Source organism: Micromys minutus (genome assembly GCF_963924665.1).
Source record: "Micromys minutus genome assembly, chromosome: 1".
In the NCBI taxonomy this organism is placed as follows: Eukaryota; Metazoa; Chordata; class Mammalia; order Rodentia; family Muridae; genus Micromys; species Micromys minutus.
The window spans coordinates 76,726,719-76,747,315 of NC_137969.1; the positions used below are offsets into that span (position 1 = coordinate 76,726,719).

At 47.0% G+C, this 20,597-nt stretch overlaps 2 protein-coding genes across 2 annotated transcripts in view; one reads left to right on the forward strand and one right to left on the reverse strand.

The window, feature by feature from the left end:
- Positions 1–1,207: 1,207 nt before the first annotated feature.
- Positions 1,208–19,913, forward strand: ATP1B1 (ATPase Na+/K+ transporting subunit beta 1). The gene is made up of 6 exons (XM_080936170.1): positions 1,208–1,807; positions 5,791–5,919; positions 14,541–14,696; positions 15,799–15,983; positions 17,659–17,742; positions 18,506–19,913. The coding sequence occupies exons 1-6, from the start codon at positions 1,711–1,713 to the stop codon at positions 18,767–18,769; spliced, it is 915 nt and encodes a 304-aa protein (XP_080792296.1). The 5' UTR covers positions 1,208–1,710; the 3' UTR covers positions 18,770–19,913.
- NME7 (NME/NM23 family member 7) overlaps positions 19,892–20,597 on the reverse strand; it is a 130,268-nt gene continuing 129,562 nt past the window's right edge. Inside the window, exon 14 of the mRNA XM_080936159.1 lies at positions 19,892–20,006. Coding sequence (XP_080792285.1) covers positions 19,974–20,006 — 33 coding nt within the window. The 3' untranslated portion in view covers positions 19,892–19,973. The remainder of the gene's footprint in view (positions 20,007–20,597) is intronic.

Consider the following 20,597-nt stretch of genomic DNA (forward strand, 5'->3'; position numbering starts at 1 on the left):
TTTCTTTAGTCTTGCAAATGGGATCAATGAGGGGGAAAAAAGCTCATTTTTCATCCCTTGGATCTTGTCCTTGGGCCTGCTAGGTTGACCTTGAAAATGTCTGGGTGCCTTCTGAAACCATCTCAGTGTTGGGAAGGTCTTTGATAAGAAACTAGCTCTTTCCCAAACCGGCCAGGTCGCTCCTCTGCAGCCACTGCAGATGCATCACGGCGTTTCCTGCTGTGTCATCACCATAAGAGCCGTGTGGGAAGCTGCTCAGGGGCTCAGAGGATGAAAATAAGACTCATTTTCAACCAACAGGGATGGAAAGAAGGGGAAGCAGGTCTTGTCCAGCACTGCGTTCTGCGACATCGTGACACATGAGCTGGGTCTTCCCAAGTGTTCTGTTATTCCAAGAATTCTACAGTATAGGGCAGGGGTGCCCCCTGTGAGATAGAACAGTAAGCCATCGGGAATACCAGCCGGAGACCTGGGCCAGGAGAGTCTTAGGCGGCTGGGTCACGTGCATAAATTGTTCCCCGGGGTCTAGACTGGCAGGAGCCACAACCGGTTCCCAGCTACAGCTCAGGGTGGGTTTGGCAATTGTCCGGATTGAGGTGGTTCAGGCCGCCCACAAGGAGCACAGACCAGGAGTCAGGAACCGAGGCTGTCCGATGGGCTGGCCTGAAGGAGAGGGACGGGCCGGAACTGCAACCGCAGTGGCAGAGAGTGCGAGGGGGCGGCAGGTGCACAAGCAAAGAGGCGGAGCAGAGCTGGGCAGAGTCGCTAGCGTCCCGGAGTGACCTTCCCCCACCTAGCCAGGGCCTAGGGGAAGTGGACCTGCAGTAAACCCAGACCAGGAGTACCGGGATAAGACCAATTCGGGGAAGGGATTGGGGTCTCCGAAGCTTCCAGAGAGCGACGCAGGTGCAGGCCACAGCATCGGTGCGGGGGTGGAGGGGCAGGGGGAGTTATCCAGGCACAGCTTGGGGCGGAAAGAGGGCCAGCAGAGCTGCGGGAGCACTACTCGCCCGCCCCCAGTCCCTCTCCGCACCCCTGCTGCGGTGCCAGCCCCTCTAGCCTAGCCGGCTCCTTTGTGCCGGTCCCGCGCCCGCCCCTTCGGGGCTCAGGCCCCGCCTTCTCGGCGCCGGCGATTGGTCTGCGGTGTCGCCGGTAGGCGGAGCTACGGGTGGCGGAGGCGCGGTATATAGTAAAGGTAGGGCGTGCGCCCTCAGCCAATTTCTCGGCTCCTGGCCTCCGCGCCCGCGTGCCGAGCCCGCGCTCCACTGCTTTAGTCCTTCCCGGTGACTTTCCCTCCTTGTCCCTGGTCCATCTCGCCAGAGGTCGCAGCAGGCAGAGCGGTTGCAGCTACAGCTTGAAACAGCAGCTGCGGGGTTCGCTTGAGCCCCCCGGAAGGCGATCAGAGCGCGGAGAGAGACCGAGAGCGGCCGCGCGCCCACCTCTAGGTGCGGGGCTCGGAGCCGCCCAGCCTGCGCGCGCCCTCCTCCCTCGTCCCTCCTCCCTCCGCCCCCGCCGCACCTCCCCCTCCTCCCGCTCTGCTTTGGCTGCTCCGCGGCGCGCCTCACACTCGGAGAGCCGCAGCGTCCGCGGCGCGTCTCGCCTTCTGAGACAGCCGGGCCGCGGGGACACCGAGCAGCCACCGCGAGGACGCCAGGGCGCGCGCTGCACTCGCCCTCCCTTGGCCTCAGCCGCCACTGCTGAGCAGACACCATGGCCCGCGGAAAAGCCAAGGAAGAAGGCAGCTGGAAGAAATTCATCTGGAACTCGGAGAAGAAGGAGTTTTTGGGCAGGACCGGTGGGAGTTGGTGTAAGTACGCTCTCTGCGGCTCTCGCTGTCGGCGCCTTGGCTTTTCCTAGGAGGCGCATCCCTGTACGCGGACACTGCGGACAGTTCGGCGCCCAAGGGGGCTGTCCAGGGTGTTGTGGATTGGGTGGTAGGTGCTGCTAGGAGTGCGCGGGCCTGGGCTTGGCATCCAGTGACAAATGTGAGGGTCCCCGGGATGCGGCTTTGGTGGGAGATGGAGCTAGCTAGACTAAAGGTTTTGGGCATGGTTGGGATCTTCGTTTCCTAAGCCTTCCCTTCTGGGAAATTCCGCCAGGTTCCAGGAGACTATGTATATGTCTTCCCTCTCCATCTCCCAAGACCTTAAAAAAAAAAAAAAAAAAAAAAGATTTGGGGTGTGAGTGGAACTCCTGAGCTTACCTGTTCTAATGTAGACGATGCCGCAATAGCATCATTCTTCCAGCCTAGAAATGTATCTAGAATGGAGAGGAACGGGGAGGAGAAATGCATTCACACTGCGGTCCTCACACACTGCGGTCATCACAGCCCAGAAATGGCCCAGTGAGCTCCATAGCATGGCCCTTTTTTTTTAAAGCCTTGGCTAGACACATGGTGTGCTTTAAAGATCTTTATGATACAAATGAAGAAACAGGTTATATTAGAACATTTCGTGCAGCCTGTTGCTTTCTTGACTGGAATCCCCTCATACCTCATTGAAAATTAGATGCCGTATTTGTTTTTTACCTCCTTGCACCGGAAAGGTGGTAGGTTTTTTTTTTAAAGGTCATTTTGAAGGGCATAGTTGTAGACTATGAGTCGTGACTGCGGAAGGGAGGGAGGGAACTCCCCTCTGCTGCATCACTGCCCCCTCCTTCTCCAGTATCACCAGCCCCACCGGCACCTCTACCTCCTCTTTTGCCTCCTTGCCCCTCCCTCCCCTTTAGCAGCAGCATTGCAGTCACCAAGGGAACCCTGAAAAACTAGAGATGTGGTGTTCCTGTTTGGGGAGGGTCTATGGAAATAGACTGGAGCATGAGTCAGGGAAACAGCGCTTGGCTGACATTTTGAAAAGGAAGGAGCCAGGGGATAAATTGTCTTTTTCCCTAGAGAAAAAAAAAAAAAAAAAAAGGCAGCCAGAGAGCCTCTCAGCTGGCAAAAATAAAGGGTTAATAATGCATCATCCCTCAAGGTTAGTCAAGGTGAAGCCTCATTCATTCCACACTGTTACTGGGAAGCACAGGCATCTCTGAGCCAGAGGAAAATGGAGGCTTAAATTGTTGGCTTTTTCTTTTACTTTACATTCCATTTTATTGGGGTATGGAAGAACATGCCTATAGTGTTCCTGTGGTTCTGTAATGTGAAAGGAGAAACCTGAAGAAATGTGAGGCATGTATAGGATGATCAGTCGGGCATTTCCTAGCAACTGTAACTCAGCTAGGAGGCCTAGGAGGTGCACTGCGGAATCGGCCCCTCCTCCCAGGTTAGCTGGAGCTGCTTACCCTGGTGGTCTGGTCCCTGCAGCAGAGTCACAGGACCAGGGGGTAGCACTGACTCCAGGTACCTTGTGAAATTTGCCCTCTAGTGTTTTTCCACCTCTGAAAACAGATTTCTTTCCTCATTCCAATCTCACACTCCTTCTTTGAACAATATTTGTTTTAGAGGGTAAGGAAGGCAGTATGGAACAGTTTGTTCTTTAAACCGACATTTAATGGGACAGCCCTTCTGCAACAGAAAGGGAGGCAGAACGAGACTGTGTGGTCTTGATCACATCTAGCAAGGTAGTGATACCCATGGACTTAGGAAGTCCTTCCTAACTCATCTTCCATTTTGTTAGGGCTGAGCTCGAAACCTGGGTTGTGTTTTATGATAGTCCTGCCTGCCCTTTGAACAATGTAAGACATGGCAGTTGTTCCAAGGTGGCCGCTGGAGAAATAGAAAACAGTTCTTATCTGAGAGAGAGAGAGAGAGAGGTGCCCCCTTTCCAGCTCTGGGCCCAACATGGATGCCCTTGGGACCAGGGCAGGATGCCCTTGGCTCCGTTTTGCTTATAGGTAGATTTTTCACCAAGATGGACGGCAGGAGGCTCGAGCCTGTCACCTGCTGGAGAGATCACAACTTACAAATCATTTTGTGCTTTCTGTCTTTAAATTACGTTTATACATGTGTTGGCAGTTTTTATATTTGCCATTTGTTTCCCAGGCCACTTTTTAAACCTTATTTTTGGCATTTTAAAGAAAAAAATATATATATGCAAAGAGAAAAGGAAATTTGCCTTAAAGGATAAAAAATGCCTCTAAAGCTGACCCACCCCAACACAGCCCCCAATATCATGTCACCCTGCTGGTTGGTAGCACTAACCTAGCCGTTGCTTGTGTATGTTTCTCAGTGCCACTGGTACCCTTGATCTTGGGGAGTCCCTTGCCTGAGCTCACTAGCCAGGCTTGCTGTGCTCTGTCTAACCTAGCGACTTTACTGCAGTGACAGGTTTACCAAGTCAGCATCTAGCAGCAGCAGAGCCCCTCGCCCTTGGTATTCTGAGAACAGAATCGAAAGGGTGAATATGTTCTTGAGCTTTATCATTGTGCTTGTAAAATGACTAATGTTTCCATCAATTTGTCTTTTAAGTAGTAGCCACAGTTCTGTGCCTTCTTGGGTTAGGATTGGCTACCTGGAGTCCAGGACGTGAGTAGAAAGGTTGTAGTTGTTAGGAGAGGCAAATGTGGTTAAGCTGAGAGCACCCAGGGAGGCCTTGGAAGGGCAACAGGACAAGACAGAAGCTTGAGAAGCCAGGCTCTTAGGGGCTCTCTTGCCGACGGGTTATACCAACTCTGTACCTCTTCGTTTGCTGGAAAAAATTTTCCAGATCCTTTGACGTCACAAGCTTGCCATTTGCCTACTGCTGCCTGGATACCGAATGCAGCATTTAACCCTTGTCGTGCTGGGAGGAAGGGGCAGAACAGGGGCTGTGGTTCTAGAGGAGACAAGGGATGAGTCCGACGTTTTGTGTGGGCTTTTATGCCTGTCTGCTTTGTTTCAATAGCCCCAGAACACTGCTGTCTTGAAGTATGTATTCCTGAGGAGAGTGTTGGTGTTTTTCCATGTATGGAGAGAGCTACATACATTTTCCATAACCCGTGTGCCCACTTCATTCCTGGACCTCTCCCAACATGTGCATATACGCCTTCTCAATAATCCCTTCACCCTGTGGTGTTTTCTGAGGAACCCTTTAGGAGGAGCCTCTGCCTCCCTTTGTAGTCATGTTTCTGATCCACTTTTCCCTTCTAGATGAGTCGTTTGACTGGCTCAGCACAGCCAGGCAATGCCTAGTACAGCCTGTTACTATGCTGCTAATCGGAGGGATAATCCTTGTATACCAGTAACTGATAGCCTTATTCCAGCCCACGGCTTCATGTTGACCCAAGGTGTTTTTTGTTTGCTTGCTTGATTGCTTGCTTTTTTATTTTTAAAGTTCATTTGTAGCCATTTCAGCCTACTTTCTGTTAACCACGAGAAAAAGAAAATGTAGCTTACACAGGCAGTCCTTACTCTTCTGATCAGATGATGAGGTAAAAATGTCGACCATTTGAACTGTAGGGTTTCCCTTGTATGTTTGATTGGTTCCAGTTGCCCTCCTGTGTCCTTGAAGAAAAAGACTGCTTTGTAGACAGTGACTTTCTGAGTTGGTTGTTCGTAGCCATCTCAGGGTTTGGGGGACAGGTGAGCCCAGTGTCAGATGCATTGGGTAAGCGTGGGAATGCAACTGCAGGTTTGCTGCTGGTTTTCTTTTCAGAAAAGAGAGTGACTTTCTGTCAGCCTTTCAGCCACAGTAGAACAAAAAAAAAAAAAATGTGCCTTCCAAAAATGTGTGGCTCCCTCTTTTGATTAGTGAGAGAAACAGGCTGAAGAGGAACCGGGAAGGAGCCGTCTGTGGTCGTCTTTGGGAAGTTTAGACTTTGGTTCTCAGCCCGTGACTACGTCACAGCCTTCTCTGTCTGCTCTTCCCACAGTTAAGATCCTTCTGTTCTACGTGATATTCTATGGCTGCCTGGCTGGCATCTTCATCGGGACCATCCAAGTGATGCTGCTTACCATCAGTGAGCTGAAACCTACATACCAGGACCGTGTGGCCCCACCAGGTAAAACCCAGGCAGTGGCTTCTCCAGAGATAAAAGGGTTTCATATCCAACCAGGAAGACACCTTCAGGAAACTGTGCGGTTGAGCTTCAAGCTGATTGTGGGGAGGACTCAGGAGCTGCAGCTGTGGCTCCTGCCCGCATTGCGGCTGAGCTCCAGATGGATGGCTGCAGATGTCTGTCTTACACAGCTCTGGGCTGAGGGTGGTGCACGCAGCCCCACTGTGTGACTGAGCACATCAGCTCCCATTGGGGCTTCATTCTCCTTGGTCTTAACACTCAAGCGCTTGGTCAGTGGGTTCACTCTAGGGCCTTTTTGGCTCTAATACATTTTTTTTTTCACTTGTGATGAATCTTTAAAAAAAAAAATTATGTCCAAAGAGGGACCATGATTTCAGGGGGTCATTCTCACACCTGTTGAATTGACCTTGAACACAAACACCCTCTTTGCCACTCTCAGTAGGCCCCTTAGGGTTTTGTGAGCCCTCTTTCCAATTTGGCCGTCTCTATTCTCTCTAAAAAGTTCATTGGAAAAATAATATCTTCATAGGAAAGGCAGTCTTCCATTTGGTTCTTTGGCCTGGAGGACAGAGCCCTGGAGAGCAGGAATGGGGTGTGTTGGTATAGCTTTCAGTTCTCCCCTTATAAATGACCTTGAGGTTGCAGCTGGGGGTGGCAGTGTGTTTTCATGTGGGCAGGGCTTCGGTTTGGAGACAGCCATCTGCAGGTGACAGCATTAGGGGCATGTGCAAACACCGAGCAGGGCCTGTTGCAGACATGTCTTGCACTCCCCCTTGGGTACAAGGAGGAAGAAAGTGCAGAATGCACAGGTGGCAAATGGTTTCTCACCAGACTAAGTCCACAGTCCTCCGGCGCAAGGGAAGACCCAGGATATTTTCAGATACATTTAGGTGGGAAGTGGAAAAAGAGAACGTGTAAGTATCTGCAGCCACCTGACCTGTTTCGTGATCCGCAGATTCCTGCAGCTCTTCTGTACCAAAAGGTGGGTCTTAGGAAAGGTCGAAGTGAGCTTCCAGTGTGCTGAGAACTTTAGGATCTTCGTGTTTTACGTGGGCTCCTAAGGTTGCAAGGCCTGTCTTCCGTGTTCTCTTCTGCCAGGATCCTTCCATCAGCAAAGTACTGAGAGTGACTTTGTACAGAGCTCTTATTTTTTTGCTTTGCCACATGATTCTGTTTTATAATAACTTAAACTTGAAGCAAAGATGACCACATAGTCCACCTTCATTAAAAAAAAAAAAAGAAAAAGAAAAAACACTATACGCTTTGGAGAAATAAGTCATTTATTTAGTTAGTTTTTGATTTTTTTTTTTTTTTTTTTTTTTGAGACAGGGTTTCCCTCTGTAGTGATGGCTGTCCTGGACCTCACTCTGTAGACTTGGCTGGCCTTGAACAAACGCAGACCCACCTGCAGGAATCTGCCTCCCAAGTACTGGGATTAATTCAAGCCTGGCAGAACTAATGAAATAAAATTAAAAACATTTTTTTTTCCAGGTACTTTTCTGAAAAACAAACAAACAAAACAAAAACAGAAAACAAAAAAAACTTACTTTACTTTTCAAAATAAATAATCCAAGGCCCCGATGCTGAGTAAGGATTTGCAGTTGACCTTGTCCTGCTTGTCTGAGGTGCTCAGTCCCCTCCCCCACCCCGTCCCCCTCTTTTCTTCCTAGCCTTTCCTATGAGCACCTATATTTAGTGTGCTCACAGCAGTTGGACTGACCCGACAAAGCCTCACTTCTCCAAAGAATGTGAGTGGCTCATCTTGGAAATATGCATTCCTGTCCTTTGGTCTGAGTCACAGGCGACGTTTTCAGTCCTTCACCTTCCCAGCCATCTTCTCTGTCCTTTTCATCTTAGTGATTTCTGTCACTGTTTGTTCTTAGCTCTTACTGTAGTAGCAGAGCTTACACACCACACTGTCCTAACCCTGTGGCTCTTTCTCTTCCTCTCCTGACACTTTTTCAAACATGATGGTAACTTTGAATCAGGTCAGTAGAGCCCTGGCTGGTGAAAGGTATAGCTCCTGGACAGTCCTGAGCACTCTGCACCACCTGAGGGACCCTAACTGGACCCTCCTTTTGGAGTCTTTCAGAACAGATGTTGAGAATACATATTTAGAAGGTATTAATGTTTCATTAACTCTGCAGACTGAATAAACATGTGGAAGTGTATTCTGATCTTTTGGCTCCCACTTATGTCTCCAAGCCTACATTTTTGTCTTCAGTAAAGAGGGAGCTCTAAGTTGGATGTACAAGGGAAGTGTGCAAGACCATAGCACTAAGGATACTAGGGCTTGTGGTGTGTTGTCCTCTGACCTTGGGGCATGGATACAAACATGGCCAGTCAGGTTTGGCATGCCTTTTACACACTGAAATACCTTGTAACTTGATCTCTTCCAAACACTGTGGGGGGAGGGATGGGGGGAGTAGATACAGTTGTGGTCATCCTGCCCTGCAATAATTGTGTAGGTTGTATAAGGAATAAGTTAATAGGCCAAATGGGAAAGTCACAGACAGAAGGGAAAGATACAAAATGGAAGGCAAATTGAAGGACAAACCAGTCATGTGATTTCTGGACTCTGTTCCGTCTAAGGGCTTGCTGCTGTGGTTGGTAGAACTAAGCTGCTCACTAAGTCTCTTTGGTGAGATGTTAACACATATTAAATAGCCATTTTCATAGTTCAAAAAAAATCACCATGTCTAACTTTCTGATGCCTTAATGTAATAAGTATTAAAGCCATATTTAAAGCTCAAAGCTATTAGACAGAGCTTCCTGAAGTTATATCAGCCTAAGAAGAAAGAGGAAGGACTTTGGAGTTGAACCCAGCCCACTGACCACACCAAACTTCAGTTTCATTTTGAGGATATCCTGTGATTAGACAGGAGATACACACAGAATGTTAGCACTCAGCAGAGGTAAAGGAGAAACAGCTGTTGGCAGTAGCCTTCGTCCTTTGTGTCTCTTCTTCCACTAGAAGGAGAAGGCTCTGTGTGGTATGGATGTTGCAGACTTAAATTTCGTGGTGTCAGTCCACTCTTAGCTTCCCCTGAAAAGGATTTGAAAATCGGTGGATTAGGAAACTTCAGAGCCTCTAGTGAATCGGAAGGACACACCTCCACCTGCCCGGTAGAACTTTTGTCCAGAGGAGAATCTTTTGCAGGGTACGCAGGCAGGCGTGTCTCCCCAGGTAGATCTTAGAGACACTGCCATTTGCTGTGCAGCAGAGTCAAGCTCACTGCACACCTACTTGCATGCATGCATTACACGTTAGCTCAGTCAGCGCACATGTACATGCATACATGCATTCCACGTGCATCACACTCTTGCTCACCTGGTGGTCTGCCCAGTGGTGTAATGGAAAAGTCTCTTTCCTGGGCTGTCACCCATCCCCCACTCCAGGTTATACTAGATAACTGTGCAGTGGGTTGAAGGTCACTGTGTGTCATTCCAAGTCCACAGAGTTCCCACCTGGCTTGCTTCCTGGGGGCAAAGGTAGGGATGTATTCTTCCTCTTTAAATTGTGGGAGGTTCTTTGTTTCATTCGTAAAGATGGCCCAGTGAGAAGATAACTCAATTTAAAGGGGTTAAAGTCTTGGCACCTGGCTAAGCAGAACTGAGTCAGGAAGGTGGGGTGGGTGAACACGAACAGGACCAGCCATTCTAGTTTCTTTTTGAGTGGAACATAGCTAAGCCAGTTGATGAGGGCACAGCCATCTTAGCCCGCCCCTCACACGCTTCATGTTCGGAACAACTGTTTTTAAACTACATGATGAATTGGCCCTCTCGGATTTCAGAGGCAGGAGTAGAACTAGCTTCTCCTTATGATGTGGGGAAACGGTACCTTCAGACTGTTGGGTGTTTTCTACCATTTCCTGTCAGTTGGTTTGTGATCACCTAGCTAACACATTTGGGTTTGACTTCTGCTCACTCTTCCTACCCTCCCATGGATCCTGCCAACCTGTTACGAAAGGAGACAGCCCAAGTAGTTTATTCCTAAAGTCTTCTAGGTATGCAGGGAAGCCAGTGATTAACGTAAAATATTTTTGGAAAGCCAGGTATGGAATGTCTCCATGTTTTTAAGCCCAGTATTCATGAGGCTGAGAGGCAGGAAGATTGTCACAAGTTTCAGGTCAGCCCAGAACTGCAGAAAAGTAGGTTCTATTCATTTGAAGACAAGTAATCAGAGCTAGGACCTCTGCTAAGAGGAGCTAACAAGGAAATGGAAGTGATCGTGGAGGGAAAGGCAGATATGTCATCTCAGGTTTGTGGAATTCACACGAGAAGTGAGCTCCACCCTGGGAGACAGCATTGGAAAGACGGTTGGGCCAACACCTTCATTTCTGCTGATGTAGAATCAGACAGGCCTTTGAGGGCACTCCTGCTGGAAGTCGCCACTTGCGGATTCCAGAGAGGCTTGGGTGATAAAGAGCATCCAATGATGTATTATTACCTAATAGCTTCTGACCAGAAAAGTACCCACATCATTCAGGGATAGGTCCCCTAGAGTATAATACATACTAAGGTATCAGATTTCAGGGTATTAGTTACTTAGCCAATGTTGTGTTTTGAAGTTTGACAAGTCAAGTATACACTTGTTCTTTCTTTGACCTTAGCAAAAACAAAACAAAACAAACAAACAAATAAATAAAAAAATCCATGGTGTAAATGCCTATAACTTGTCTGTTGTAACCCCTTCATAAAGAAGTAGTACTTACTTGTTTTGGGAATAAACATAATCATGAGCTAGCCCAAACATCTCACTCAATATCCTGGGAAACTGTACTTTTAAAAGATACAACGGCTACACTAAGTAATTTCTCCTCAACATCTGAAGTTGAATATGCAGCTTCTGAGAAGATTCCTGATAGATAATTATGAAATAATGAAGGATCTGGGAACAGAGTTTGTGGCATTTGGTTTAGACGGTGCACACACCAAGGGTGGTTAACCAGCTAAGTAGACTGTAGGAAACATGTGAGCTGCTCATCCAAGACTTTTCAAAGGGAGCAGGCTTGAGGTGTCTGGGTGTACCTAGGATAGGACTGTTGCCTCAAGGCCAGCCATTTACTCCTGGATAACCCAGCCTCAGTCACATGCTAACCCTGAGGTAAAAGGTAAGTGGGAGGAGACTGGTTCCTAGAATTCTCTTAGATAAGTTGATAATAACCCACAGATAAAATAAAAATAAAGCACTTAGATTGTTCAGATTGGCACTAAAAGGGGGGTACTCTTCCAAATGAGTAACTGTAAAGGTGCACGTGTGTATCCCTATGAGCAGTTCTCACTCCATTTTCTTTGTAACTGGAAAGTACTTTCAACCTGGAATGGATAGGAGAGGTGGGGATGGCTTCATGTGAAGGTTTCTCTTAGCTTCCTGTGCCCTTGGAGGTTTCTGTGGAAGATGATAACCTGTTTAAGAGTAATTGGCTGTGAGTCATCTCAAGTATGAATGATAGTCCAACTATAGCCGGACTTTGAGAGCTTTGGGATTCAATGGGGAAACTGCTACAAGGTTAAAATGGCCACATTCTCCTTGAAGTACTTTAGCTCTGGGAGCCGACTGAGGAAATCAAAAACTTGCTACATTATAAACCTAACTGGAAACAAAATGCCAGTTAATGAAAAGCCTCTTTTCTTTTTTTATCTTCTGTTCATTCTTCCTACTGTGAAGCCTGAAGTGGGGTGTTTGTCTCCACTTTCACAGGAGGTGGGGGGTCAGGAGAGGCGGGTGCATCTGGATAGGGTAAGTGTGAGGTCAGAAGCCTGAGCGTGTGTGGTGTGTGTGTTTGTGTGTGTGGAGCCCTGGCTGTCCTGGAACTCTGTGTCTCTTAATGGAGACCTTGGCTTGGGATGGTGAGAGAATGACAAGGATTCTGTGTAATCCCATGGTCCTTTGCTCTTCCGAGAAGTGGCATCACTATCTCATACAGACATCTAAGAAATGCCACCTCGAGTGGCTCCTCAGAGAATATAGAGGGACATCTGGAAAGTGAAAGGCAGTGGGGAATTCCAGCTGGTACCAGGGCAAAAAGGACAGTGACACGGGCAAACTTGCTTTGTGACCTGGGTCCTATCGTGTTTATTTTCAGCGTGACCCTAAGGTCACTTTAGTGGGTGCAGCTTGTCTGAACTCATTGCTTTGTTAGCAGGGTGGGGCTTTGCTATATCTCCTGCTCTGCTGGGGACCACAGCTTGCACTGCTGTGACTTAGCATGCTGGTGGCCCTTCATCGCCTGGCTGCAGTCTCTTTTCTCCTGGCTTCCCTTAGTTCTGAGAGGTAGGGCTGGCTGCTCCTAGCCTTCTGACATTTGATCTTTTCTTCACCCTTCCAGCTGCCTCCACCCTCCTGGGCCCAGAAGCCCTGTAGTAACCCTGGGCACATAGTTGTACCCTTTGTCCAGTTCTGCCTGACAAGTTCACAGGCACTTGTTTTCTGCTCTTAGGCATGACTGCCCCTCAAGAGTCCACGTTCTCAGGATCTCAGGGCTGTTCTAGGAAAACAACCCCATTCTCTTGACTTTTTATTCTCTAGCACTGGTCTGTGCCCTTCATGTCCCCAGGGCCTGGCAAATCACCTTGACTTCTGTCTTGTTTACAACTCAGCCTAGGAGTGGGCAGCCCTCTAGCTGCCTGCCTGTTTCAGCCCTTTGCTGTCCCATGCTGGCTGCTGCTGTTCTTGCCCTCCATGGCTTTCTTGCAGAGGTCAGAGGTTCTCGATGCTTTGCTTCAAAGCATAAAGGGTAAGTCACAGGGCCAGCTTCCCATGTGATGTTAAAAAAAAAAAAAAGTCTAGAATATATTGAAATTGATTTAGACATAAAAATGATCTTTCCTGATTTTTGAGCTTTACAGAATGTTTAATCAAGCCAGGTGTGATCCCAGTGCTGGGGAGGCGGAAGAAGGTGGATTTCTTTTGAGTTCCAGACCCAGCCTGGTCTACAGAGTGAGTTCCAGGACAGCCAAGGCTATACAGAAAAAAAAAAAAAAAAAATATATATATATATATATATATATATATATATATTGCTTTGAAAAATGGGGTGTTGTGGTGGGGGAGAATATTTAATCATAGTACCCTTTGTTTATTTCAAGCTGAAGGCTTTACGAGCTAATTCTGAAGCACCTTTCCCCCTGTCCACAGCTTTTCTCCCCTGTATCCTTTAGGTGCTGCATTAGCCTTCTTTAGAACTAGTTCCAGGCTGGCCTTGAACATAGAGCCATGAGTGCTGGGATTGAAGGCCTATGCCACCATGCCACATAAGAAGGTGCTTGTCAATCTTGACATTGTCACCTCGAGCACTCCTTTTCCCACTTCTACTCCTGATTCCTTGTCTTCATCTCCATCCCCTCTGCCATCCCTCTAGGTGGCTGTTCACAGAGCCCCTGCAGTTGGGCGACGTAGCCACCATTAAAGCTTAAGGCAGACCTTGCTAGAAAAACTCAGCTGTTGCCTTTCACTTGTATTCAAGGCCTGTGCCACCGCTTGAATTATGCCACTGTCGGCACTGATGTCGCCACTATTAAATTCCGATTCCTCAGAGCTGTCATTCTAAACCAAGGGTGCTTTGGGCTTAGAGGTTATGCTCAGGTATGTCTGAAATGGATCCCGGGAGGGTGCCTGTCGAACCAGCCTTTGAGGAGAGTAGTGTGGGTGCTCCCACCTGCTGGAAGAGATGGAAGGAGGTCAGATATAGCTCCTGACTAGCAGCCCCCCCCCAACCCCCCCGACACAGAGTGAGGCTGCCAGATGAATTCCAAAGAATTGCTACCTGTTCTTTTGCAACTGGAATGTAACTGGATATCTTTATCTGTCTTTTCTGGGGTGGAATGTCATCATGATCGCCTTTCCAACTCACTGCCCTGGATCTGGTGCTATTGTGTAGAATAGATAGTCCAAGTGCCCGTTTAGAAAACAGTATGAGGGCAGAGGCTTCTGGGCATGAGCGACTAACAGCAGAGAAGGCAAACCCACGTCACGTGTCTTGCATTTCACTCTGACAGGGCCGGCATGCTCAGACATTTGTATTGGCAACTGCATAAATATCTTGAACTCCCCAATAGAAGCTGAAAGAATCTATTGTAGGCTAGCAGTGTTGAAGTTAGAGACTGAGATTTCTCTAGCTCGTCGACATGGGACACGGGCAGCTGTCTGCTCCACACTTCCATGCTGTTACTGAAGGGAAGGCCAGCTGCTAGCCAAGCAGCCTTGAACGTGATTTCGTTCGAGGGCACTAGAGAAGCACGGCTTTGGAGAACTGCACACCTGGGTTGGAATTCTAGTTCCACTGCTTTCTCTGCGTCCTTGGACGAACACTCTCCGCCTTTCATTGCAAGTGGTGTTCTCATTCAGAAAACAGGTGTGTGCCTACTGTGAAGTGTTGGCGAGGAAACTGGATGATATCTGATCTTACATCACCATCATATTTAGATACCTAATCTAAATGCTATCAGATTGAATTCACCAGGGAAGTAGGAATTTAACCCGTGAGCCAAGGGTGGGGGGGTGAGGGAAGCGTGTGTGGCTCAGGGAACACTTGCTTTTGACATTTCCTGGTTACCTTCCTACTAATAATGACCGTCTTCCTGACTCTTCCCCGGTATAGGACTGACACAGATTCCTCAGATCCAAAAGACTGAGATTTCCTTCCGTCCTAATGACCCCAAGAGCTATGAGGCCTATGTGCTGAACATCGTCAGGTTCCTGGAAAAGTACAAAGATTCCGCCCAGAAGGACGACATGATCTTCGAGGACTGTGGCAGTAAGTGACTGACTCACTGTTGCACGGGGCCCCACTACTGGACAAGCTGTCAGTTGGCTTCATTGCTTTAGTAGTTGAAAGACAATGCCACTGAATTCTTGTTAGAATTTACACAAGGCTTTCCCCTTCACAATGATAAAAAGGGGTGAATGATAAACAAGGAGAAATCATGTTTTTAGGGGGAATAAATGATTTAATAAAATATCCATTATGATAAGAACAGCCATACAGAACATATATCAAATATACAGTAAACTATATGCATTGTTTTTCTGCACCATGACTGAAAATTCTGTATTCATTTCATTTTTCTCTGGCTTTTTATGTGAAGCGTGAAGAACATTTCCCAGTTGAATAAGTGCTTGTAATAGGAGGACAATGTACTGCTTCCAGAGACAAAACTGACAACTTCCATCTTCTTGGCCAATTACCCTCCGATCGGAGGCATAGCGCCAGAAAATCCAGACAATTCTGACCCAAACCTTCCAGCTCAAAAGTATCAACAGCTTTTTAAATTTATGTCCTTGTTGTGATGTCCCTGTTTCTGAGCAAAGCTGTGTGGATTTGTGAAAATTGTTGTTGCTGCTGGTGCTGAAGTATGGTCTAGTTTCCTTCAGCCCTAAGTAGCGAAGCAGTTCATTAGAGCAGTGGTTCTAAGCCTGAGGCTCTTGACCCCTTGGGGAGGAATGACTCTTCCTGTAGGGGTAGCCTAAGACTACTGGAAAAGATATGTTTACACTATGATTCATAACAGCAGAATTATAATTATGAGGTAGCAATGAAAATAATGTTACAGTTGGGGGTCAGCACAGCATGAAGGTCGCAGCGTTAAGACCAGCCGAACCTCAAGTCTCTGCTGATCGTGAGGCCCAGCTGGTGAGCAGGTCAGCTTTGGGGTCATGGACCAGCGATTGCCTTTGCTAATGCAAATACATCTTTACCTTCATAAGAGAGCAGACAGCTTGTGCGAAGTCCTTGTCTAACGTAGACCACGTGTGGCCCTCTCTTCAATGGGAGATTATAAGGAACAAGAAGTTCTTTTCTCTCTTAATGGTGCAGAGCGAATGGTTGGTGCACTCTGTAAGTGTGTTTCTGCTTTTAGGTATGCCCAGTGAGCCCAAGGAGCGGGGAGAGTTCAATCACGAACGAGGAGAGCGCAAGGTGTGCAGGTTCAAGCTTGACTGGCTGGGGAACTGCTCCGGTCTCAATGACGAATCCTACGGCTACAAAGAGGGGAAGCCCTGCATCATCATTAAGCTCAACCGAGTGCTGGGCTTCAAACCTAAGGCAAGCGCTGTTTTACAGTCTCACGTTTGGGGGCCTAGCTGATATGGAAAGACAGGATGGGTCAAAACATACTCACTGCTCCTTCTGAAGTGCCGTATTCAATCAGCGTAACACCCGAGCCTTTCTCCTGGATCCAGGGTGACAAGCCCAGGCCCTAGAGCTGCAGATTGACTGCCACAGCCAAATTTTGGTGTCCTAAGGCCTTGGATTTTCGTGTTTTTTTTTTTTTTTTTCCTTTTTTTGAGGCAGGATTTCATGTAGCTCAAGCTTAACCTTTGTAGCCAAGGCTGGCCTTGTGATCCCCATCCTATCCTAACCCCTCCTCCCCAGTGATGAGACTATGGTGTGCTCGCCCACAGCAGTGCTCCTATTCTCACCACTCTGTTTCGTGTCCGGATAAAGTTAGTTTCACATGCGGGGGTCCCCTGTGTGTGAGTCCGGGCTGCTTTTGGTTTGGGTCCCTAAAGGAACAACAAGGGTATTGCAGAGAGGCTGTCTGATGATCAGAAAGAAGTTTTTCCTGAGTGATGATTTCCTTGCCAAACCCAGAACATTCCACTGTCTCTGCCCTTTGATGACCAGCCACACAGTTCCTAACAAATGAACATTACTGGGTCAGCAAGTTGCTACTGTTTGTCATTTTGTGAGAAATTCCTTACAAAGGAAAAGAAACAAACATGCTGGTATTGTCTCAGCTTTTCTAAACTGTTATTTCTACATCTGGATGCGCTGCTCTGGATGACCACTGACTCCTTCAGTACCTTGGTCTCCAGTTAATACGTTGCTTCTTCATTTGTCCCTCCCACCCAAATCCTCAGCTAGTTTGTCAGTGGGATTGTTGTTCTGCTAGAGACTGCTATGTGTCATCATTTCCGTGGGTGTGCCTGGTTCTGTATCTTCAGAGGACAGATTCTGACAACCCCTTTGATCAATGTTTTTTTTTTTTCTTTACCAAGTTTTCAAGACAGAAGCACTGGTAGCAGAAAGCCCCCTAAGTCAAATCTAGGTGCTTATTTTCTTATATTCTTCAACAAGTCATGCCAAAATACGAATTTCTTCCTGCTGTGCAGACCCTCTATACAGCTGTTCATTAGAGTTGAGTGTGTGCGTGTGCGCACGTGTTCGAGTATGTCTTATGTCCAGGCTCAGATGCGGGGCTAACCTGAGTAAGCGCTTGGCTGCTTTCCAGCCATCCACATTCATCAGCCTTCTTTGGAGCTAGATGGGCCAGGGGATGGAGGAGGGCTCTATATTTTGCAGAATGCCCCCGGGCTTAGTGGAAGATGAAAGCCTGTTTGAATACTGCATTGTCGAGGAAAAGCACAGCGCATTCATTCATGACTCAGTATAGAAGTCCAACTCTAGCCCGAGAGGTGCACTGGACTCTCCATGTGGTGACTGCCATCTTAGGCATCCAGATAGCTACTCATGGTCCTGAGTCAGGCTTGTAGGGGGTTAGCGCCAGGCTGTGACACAGCTCGTTGGTAGCATTCATTCCAGCCAAATCAAGCAGTTTTCTTAAGCTGACAAGGGGTCACTCATTTGCTTTCCTGATGTGTCTTAATATTTCAGCAGCTTACTGTCTACAGTGTGTATTTGTTTGGGCAATAAATTAGTTTTATTTTTTCAGGGGAAAAAAAGTATTTTGTTGACCAATGTGGGTTCTACTTTTTAGCCTCCCAAGAACGAATCCTTGGAGACTTACCCACTGATGCAGAAGTATAGTCCAAATGTCCTACCTGTCCAGTGCACTGGCAAGGTGAGGAAACATCGGGGCTGCTGTGGGTGGGAGGGAAAGTGGGGCAGGGGGAGACTCCGCACAGTCAGAGGGACAGATTTAATACAAGAAACTGCTTTCGGATGTTGGGCTCAAAAGATGAGTCGTAACTATACAAGTTAAAGGGATAGAACCGTAACTAGCAAAACCAAGTTTGTTTATTGACACAAGAAACACAAATATCTAAATATCTGAATTTAATCTAATGGAATGTGGGTTTGTGGGCCTGAGAGGTGAGCTAGTCCATAGCATGTGCTAAATTCTGGGGCCAACTTTCTTTTCTCTCTTCTATTGAACACTAAAAATTAGTGCTATGGTACCAAGCCAAGAGATAGATATAAGAAATAAGGGGTAAATATGTAAGTCTTTGGAGAGAATATTCCTGAAGACACTGTCCATAAGGAGACAGTATCTACCAGAACAAGCCAGGGGTTCCTCTCACTACTGGCCTTCCTGTGAGGCTGAGCCAGCTTAAAGGAAAACTTACTTGGCTTTTGTCTCAGGGGCTCCATTTGCACAGAGCCGCCTTTTGTGATGCTTTTTGGCTGCTTTGGACTAGAACTGACCTTCATCTTGTGATGCCACCCATCCATGTCACCCAGTGCTTGATGGGCTTAGCTAAGAGAGGCAGGCATGCCTCAGGGTGGGCTGTTCTCCTCTACTGCAGTCTGTGATGGGGTTGAGAGTCTTGTTGAGACCCGTGATGTGCGCGTCCTTAAAACTGTGTTTCCTTTTTGGTTTCCAGCGAGATGAAGATAAGGATAAAGTCGGAAACATAGAATACTTTGGGATGGGCGGATTTAATGGCTTTCCTCTGCAGTATTACCCCTACTACGGCAAACTCCTGCAGCCCAAGTACCTGCAGCCCCTGCTGGCCGTACAGTTCACCAACCTCACCTTGGACACTGAAATCCGCGTTGAGTGTAAGGCGTATGGTGAGAACATTGGGTACAGTGAGAAAGACCGTTTTCAGGGACGCTTTGATGTAAAAATTGAAATTAAGAGCTGATCACAAGCACAAATCTTTCCCACTAGCCATTTAATAAGTTAAAAAAGATACACAAACCTACTAGTCTTGAACAAACTGTCATACGTATGGGACCTACACTTAATCTCTATGCTTTACACTAGCTTCTGCATTTAATAGGTTAGAATGTAAATTTAAAGTGTAGCAATAGCAACAAAATATTTATTCTACTGTAAATGACAAAAGAAAAATAAAAATTGAGCCTTGGGACGTGCCCATTTTTACTGTAAATTAGATTCCATAACTAACTTGTAGTGAGCAGTGTTCTGGCCCCTGAGTATTGCCGCCTTGTCTATTTTATTTAGTGTACAGTACTATAGGTGCGCACTCTGGTCATTTTTCAAGCCATGTTTTATCATATCTGTTTTCTACTTTACGTGAGCAAGGTTTGCAGTCCAAGGTGTAAATACTCAATGGGAATAAAACTGGCATGGTACTTTTTCTTTCTTATTTTCTTGGCTCTGAAATTTCAAAGGTAACGGCCCATCCGTGAGCATTTTTAACACACTCCATAGTCTTTTCCTGTGGTATCAGGTCTTTATTATTTTTTCTTTGTTTCCTGGGGCTGGGGGGTGGGCTGTCATGGGGGAACTGCCCTTTAAATTTTAAGTGATACTACAGATAAGCAAAGGTGACGGGTTGTGTTGTGCTCCGTGCTGAATGCTGTCTCGCCATCTCCCTTGTCCTCCAGTGTGTTCTGCAGCTGTGTCCGATCTGGATCTGCCCGTCACTTTGGCTGGTGATGGGGCTAGTTAATTTGCTTAGTATTTTTCCTTTTCCTTCTTTCCTTTCTCTGGAGGCATCATGTGCTGGTGCTGTGTCTTTATGAATGTTTTAACCATTTTCATGGTGGAAGAATTTTATATTTATGCAGTTGTACAATTTTATTTTTTTCTGCAAGAAAAAGTGTAATGTATGAAATAAACCAAAGTCACTTGTTTGAAAATAAAATCTTTATTTTGAACTTTATAAAAAGCAATGCAGTACCCCATAGACCGGTGTTAAATGTTGTCTACAGTGCAAATCCATGTTCTAGCATATGTAATAATTACCAGGAGTACAGTGCTCTTGTTGGTCTTGTGTCAGTCAGGTTAACACAACGGACAATAAAAGAATGAACACATTCCTCACGAGTGTGACTCACTTGTCTGTGCGTCCCCGTCGGTGTCGCCGTTACTCTGTACGGCTAATTATCCAAGATCTTGAAGAAATACTGGACCTGGAGGGCAAGCACAGGCTGTTAGCAACATGCAGGTCTGGGCTCTCCCTCCGGCCTCCTGCTGAGAGGGCGGAGGACCCAAGGGACCCAGGGACCTGGATACACACCTCTTTCCCAAGAGATGACAGCTAACAGGCAGAACGGAAGGCTGAGGCTTGGGTTTTAGAAGTGTTTTACAATGCTGTTCCACTCAGTGAACACAGGAGATCTTGACTCCTGCGACAGTAACCACAGCTCAACAAAGTGTTCACTGAGTGTGTGTACATGTTTCTCTCAGTTAAAAAAAAAGTCAGGTTTGAGATTCAGTAAATTAAGAAGTGTGTATCTTGCTCTGGCTCAGGATTTAGTCTAAGTATTTACTTAGCCATATTTAATAGTTAGTGTCGGAAAAGATAAAAATAATTTACACTTCCTGAATATTTTCCTGGTATGATGGAGTTGAAGGTTTTGTATTGCCAACATGAGACATGCAAATTAAAATGATGGTGGCATAAAGGACCTGGAAAGCTTGCAGAAGGCCTGTGTGACCTCAGCTCAACTACCCTTCCTTCCTACCTTCAGGCTAAGGTCCCGCCAGCTGGCCCGGAAAGA

What these genes read in the sequence shown, in the direction of transcription:
- ATP1B1 (XM_080936170.1), top strand. Translation starts at nt 1,711, where the DNA reads ATGGCCCGCGGAAAAGCCAAGGAAGAAGGCAGCTGGAAGAAATTCATC. An exon ending in GATCTTCGAGGACTGTGGCA is followed by an intron (nt 14,697 to 15,798) that starts GTAAGTGACTGA and finishes TTCTGCTTTTAG; the next exon opens with GTATGCCCAGTGAGCCCAAG. An exon ending in CTGTCCAGTGCACTGGCAAG is followed by an intron (nt 17,743 to 18,505) that starts GTGAGGAAACAT and finishes TTTGGTTTCCAG; the next exon opens with CGAGATGAAGATAAGGATAA.